Here is a 1,427-nt window from a genome sequence, read left to right on the forward strand (position 1 = left end):
TTGCTGCTGCTGCTGCTGCTGCTGTTGATGCTGCTGCTGCTGACGATGATGATGATGCTGATGCTGCTGCTTCTGTTGCTGCTGCTGCTGCTGTTGCTGCTGCTGCTGCTGTTGCTGCTGCTGCTGCTGTTGCTTGCATAGCATGCATCTGCCACCCTACATATACGATGCTGGCTCACTGCCCTCCAAACCCCAAACCCTAAACCCTAAACCCTAAACCCTAAACCCTTGCTGGGGTGTATACGCAGGTGCTGCGTCTGCTTGGCTTCGAGTTTCTTCACCCCTGGCGCTCGTCTCCGCGCCATGAGCAGAGACCGCCAGGTACCTCATTAGGGTTTAGGGTTTAGGGTTTAGAGTCTAGGGTTTAGGGTTTGGGGTCTAGGGTTCAGGGTTTAAGGCTTAGGGTCTAGGGTTTAGGGTTCAGGGTTCCGGGTTTAGGTTTTAGGGTTTGGGGTTTAGAGCTTAGGGTTTAGGGTCTAGGGTTTTAGGGTTTAGGGTTTAGGGTTTAGGGTTTGTTGTGTTGGTGTTTGTGCTGCAGCTGGAGCAGGCTATCCGCGAGAAGCAGCAGCAGCTGCTGCAGGAGGCGCGGCAGCAGATGGCGTCAAGTGCTGCTGCTGCTGCTGCTGCTGCTGCTGCTGCTGCTTCGCGTGCTAGTCCGTCTCCCTCTCTATTTCCTAAACCCTATAAACCCTAAACCCTAAACCCTAAACCCTAAACCCTTCATTTGAATCTCAGCTCCTCCTCATGTTCAGGGTTTATGCTTTAGAATCTGTCGTTTGGGGTGGAGGGTCTAGGGTTTAGGGTTTAGGGTTTAGGGTTTAGGGTTTAGGGTTGTTGTTCAGGCCCACTGCCACCGAGCTACCGCCCCCACCGGCTGCAGCAGCAGCGGCTGTCTGCTGCAGCGCATGCAGCGAATGCAGCAGCAGCAACAGCAGCAGCAACAGAAGGTAAGTAAATTAACTTTGCTGCTGTTGAGGGTTTAGGGTCTAGGGACTTTAGGGTTTAGGGTTTAGGGTTTAGGGTTTAGGGTTTGTGTTGCTGCAGCGCACTGCCGGCGCCAGGCGTCTCAGGACGTGCTAGAATTCCGCCAGCGGCAGCAGCAGCAGCAGCACAGCAGCAACAGCAACAGCAACAGCAGCAGCAGCAGCAGCAGCAGCAGCAGCAGCAGCAGCAGCAGCAGCAGCAGCAGCAGCAGCGGTGGAGAGGAAGAACTGGTGATTGATAGCGAAGCAGCACTGCAGGGGCTGCTGCTGCGCCCCTTTGATGTCTGCCGCTGCTGCTGCCCCCAGCGGCCTTGTGCATGCGATCAGCAGCACATAGAGAGAGTTTTGCTGCTGCTCTCTGCTGTGCTCAGCAGCAGCAGCAGCAGCAGCAGCAGCAGCAGCAGCAGCAGTAACACGCAAAACACGAAGCAAAGTGCAGAAGCA

The 1,427-nt window shown here is 55.4% G+C and overlaps 2 protein-coding genes across 2 annotated transcripts in view; one reads left to right on the plus strand and one right to left on the minus strand.

Annotated features, from left to right (window-relative positions):
* EMH_0025570 (uncharacterized protein) overlaps positions 1 to 144 on the minus strand; it is a gene marked incomplete at both ends in the record, with an annotated part of 2,227 nt that extends 2,083 nt beyond the window's left edge. Inside the window, one exon of the mRNA XM_013502463.1 lies at positions 1 to 144. Within this exon, the coding sequence (XP_013357917.1) occupies positions 1 to 144 (144 nt within the window).
* Positions 145 to 303: 159 nt separating this feature from the next.
* EMH_0025590 (DnaJ domain-containing protein, putative) lies at positions 304 to 1,396 on the plus strand (the record flags this gene model as incomplete). Its single annotated transcript, XM_013502464.1, has 5 exons — positions 304 to 321; positions 539 to 653; positions 843 to 947; positions 1,045 to 1,214; positions 1,355 to 1,396. The coding sequence occupies 5 exons, from the start codon at positions 304 to 306 to the stop codon at positions 1,394 to 1,396; spliced, it is 450 nt and encodes a 149-aa protein (XP_013357918.1).
* Positions 1,397 to 1,427: the final 31 nt, after the last annotated feature.

This window comes from Eimeria mitis, genomic scaffold (assembly GCF_000499745.2).
Source record: "Eimeria mitis Houghton genomic scaffold, Emh_scaff930, whole genome shotgun sequence".
Taxonomy (NCBI): domain Eukaryota; phylum Apicomplexa; class Conoidasida; order Eucoccidiorida; family Eimeriidae; genus Eimeria; species Eimeria mitis.